The sequence below is a fragment of the Diaphorina citri genome, unplaced genomic scaffold, assembly GCF_000475195.1.
Source record: "Diaphorina citri unplaced genomic scaffold, Diaci psyllid genome assembly version 1.1 scaffold1751, whole genome shotgun sequence".
Lineage (NCBI taxonomy): Eukaryota > Metazoa > Arthropoda > Insecta > Hemiptera > Psyllidae > Diaphorina > Diaphorina citri.
In genome coordinates, this window is record NW_007379177.1 from 59165 (window position 1) to 61706 (window position 2542).

The 2542-nt window shown below is 41.5% G+C and overlaps 1 protein-coding gene across 1 annotated transcript in view; it reads right to left on the bottom strand.

Moving 5' to 3' along the window:
- LOC103517118 (Down syndrome cell adhesion molecule-like protein Dscam2) overlaps nt 1-2177 on the bottom strand; it is a gene marked incomplete at both ends in the record, with an annotated part of 61238 nt that extends 59061 nt beyond the window's left edge. The window contains one exon of the mRNA XM_026829329.1: nt 1997-2177. Coding sequence (XP_026685130.1) covers nt 1997-2177 — 181 coding nt within the window. The remainder of the gene's footprint in view (nt 1-1996) is intronic.
- Nucleotides 2178-2542: the final 365 nt, after the last annotated feature.

Here is a 2542-nt window from a genome sequence, read left to right on the forward strand (position 1 = left end):
ATTCACATTAAATTTCCAATTTTTTATCCTAATGGAAAAGTATTTTACAAAACGCCTGTAACTCATCAGAAAAAAAAGTTATCAACTTGCAAGTTAAAAGCCGAACGTATAGAGGAACCACTTTGCTTCTATTCAAAAAACCGTTTTACGCAAAAACGGCAAAAAATCCATATTTCCCTTTTTGCACCCAGCTCCTCAATTATTCGTTGCTAATTATGTTTTGATCATTAATTAATTGGGATAAATTTGAATAATTAATTTACTGCAATTATGCGTTCATGTATTTTCGGTGGCCACAGGCAATGAAATCAATACGGAGTATAATACCTACTATTTGGTCAGAATAGAATAGAATATCAAAAGGGCGAGCGCCAGCCTAGTTAGCTTTGTTGGTAGTGCGTCTGCCTTGTAAGCGCTAGGCCGCGGGTTCGATTCCCGCCCGGGGCGGATTTTATCCCATGCGTTCATGTATTTTCGGTGGCCACAGGCAATGAAATCAATACGGAGTATAATACCTAGTATTTGGTTAGAATAGAATAGAATATCAAAAGGGCGAGCGCCAGCCTAGTTAGCTTAGGTGGTAGTGCGTCCGCCTTGTAAGCGCTAGGCCGCGGATTCGATTCGCGCCCGGGGCGGATTTTATCCTGATGGGATAATGTTCGTTCTCGGAACGGCTGGCTTTCTCCTATCCTGTCTTCCTTCTCTCTTCGATTTCGGGACGATAAGACCATAGCAGTTAAAGTTCCCTCTGTCAAACCTCTTCCTTCTCTCTTCGATTTCGGGACGATAAGACCATAGCAGTTACAGTTCCCTCTGTCAAACTCTTAAAAAAAAGGCGAGCAAAATTTCATTTTTGAACATTTTTGAGAAAGCGTTGACCAACCTCAGTCGAGTATAATTAATCGGGAGGCCGTGGGTTCGATTCCCGCCCGGGGCGGATTTTATCCTGAACGAATTTGGTATTGCTATAAGTAGGGAAATCGTCTATAATAAACGCCCTATGTCACTGCGACCTGGTTAGATCTTTTGTGACTTTCCTGATGGGATAATGTTCGTTCTTTCTCCTCTCCTGCCTTGCTTCTTTCTTCGATTTCTGGACGATAAGACCTTGGCAGTTACGGTTTCCTCTCATCATCATCATCTCCTAAAGGCTTCGCCTTGTCGTAATAGCCACATTTTTTTTTTTTTTTTTTTTTTAAAGATGAGTGTTTCTTCGATTTCGGGACGATAAGACCTTGGCAGTTACGGTTTCCTCTCACAGCCACATTGTTCGGTTCATTGCCATGGACTTCATTGTAGAGAAGGTTTCCTCTATCAAACCTCTAAAAACTAAAAAAAAATCATTTGACTGAAAACATAATAACCTCATCATTTCTTTTTATTTTCTTCTTTTTTCTGTCGCCAAATGAACTAGAAACGTCGTGTGTAGGTGCCTTCACACATGCTATAGACATAATTATACTTTATGAGGAGAGTAATGGAAAGTGATTAATCTTCAATAATGTCACATGGGAATACGTGAGTCTAATATTAAACGATGGGAAATAAAGTAATAATAATGGCTGAAAAAGGTCGAAGTCTTTTTAATGGACATGTTTAATACGTTGGATTTTGGACACGCTTGCCCTCTTTCCATCCTTTCCCTTGTTATTTCCCCTCCTTTCTCTCCGTCTCTCTCTCTCTCTCTCTCACTCACTATCACACCGTCTCTCGTTCTGCGTTCTGCCTCTCTTTTTCTCTCTTCGTTTATTTTCCTTCTTTCTCTCCCTCTTCCGCTTTCTCTCTCTCTCTATTTTCAAAGTACATTTATAATTTTAAATTAAACTTACAGAAGAAGAAGAAGGAGAAGAACAAGAACAAGAAGAACAACAAGAAGAAGAAAAAGAAGAAGAAGATGATGAACAAGAACAAGAAGAGGAAGAAGAACAAGAACAAGAAGAGGAAGAAGAAGGAGAAGAAGAAAAACCGGCTTTGACCGGCTTTTTTTTTCACTCACCGGCTTTGACGTGCACGAAACGGCTCAATATGACTCCGGCCTCATTAGACGCCCGACACCTGTATACCGTCGAGTGTACGTCCGGCCTGAAACCGGTCTCCGGGAACGGCGGAAACATGAGACTCCCGTTAGAGAGAGCGATGCGCAGGTCCTTGACGTACGCGATCACAGTGTTATCTGAAATCAATTAGGGGAAGCAGAAAACTACAATAAATTACTAGAAAAGCGCCAGCCTAGCTGGCTAGGTTCGTAGCGCGTCTGCCTTGTAAGCTCTAGGCCGCGGGTTCGATTCCCGCCCGGGGCGGATTTTATCCTGAACGGATAATGTTCGTTCTCGGAACGGCTGCTGTATACTATATTTCCAACCAGGTAGCCCAAGGGTCGAGGAAAAAGGGATCTGTCCGCAATTATGTAGGTATCAGCATCAGCCAATAGGGTAGATATATGGAAATTGAGGAGCTGGGTGCAAAAAGGGCAATAAATGAAAATCATCAAACTGAGATATTCAACATTAAAGTTTTCAATTTTTCATCTAAATCCTTGAAA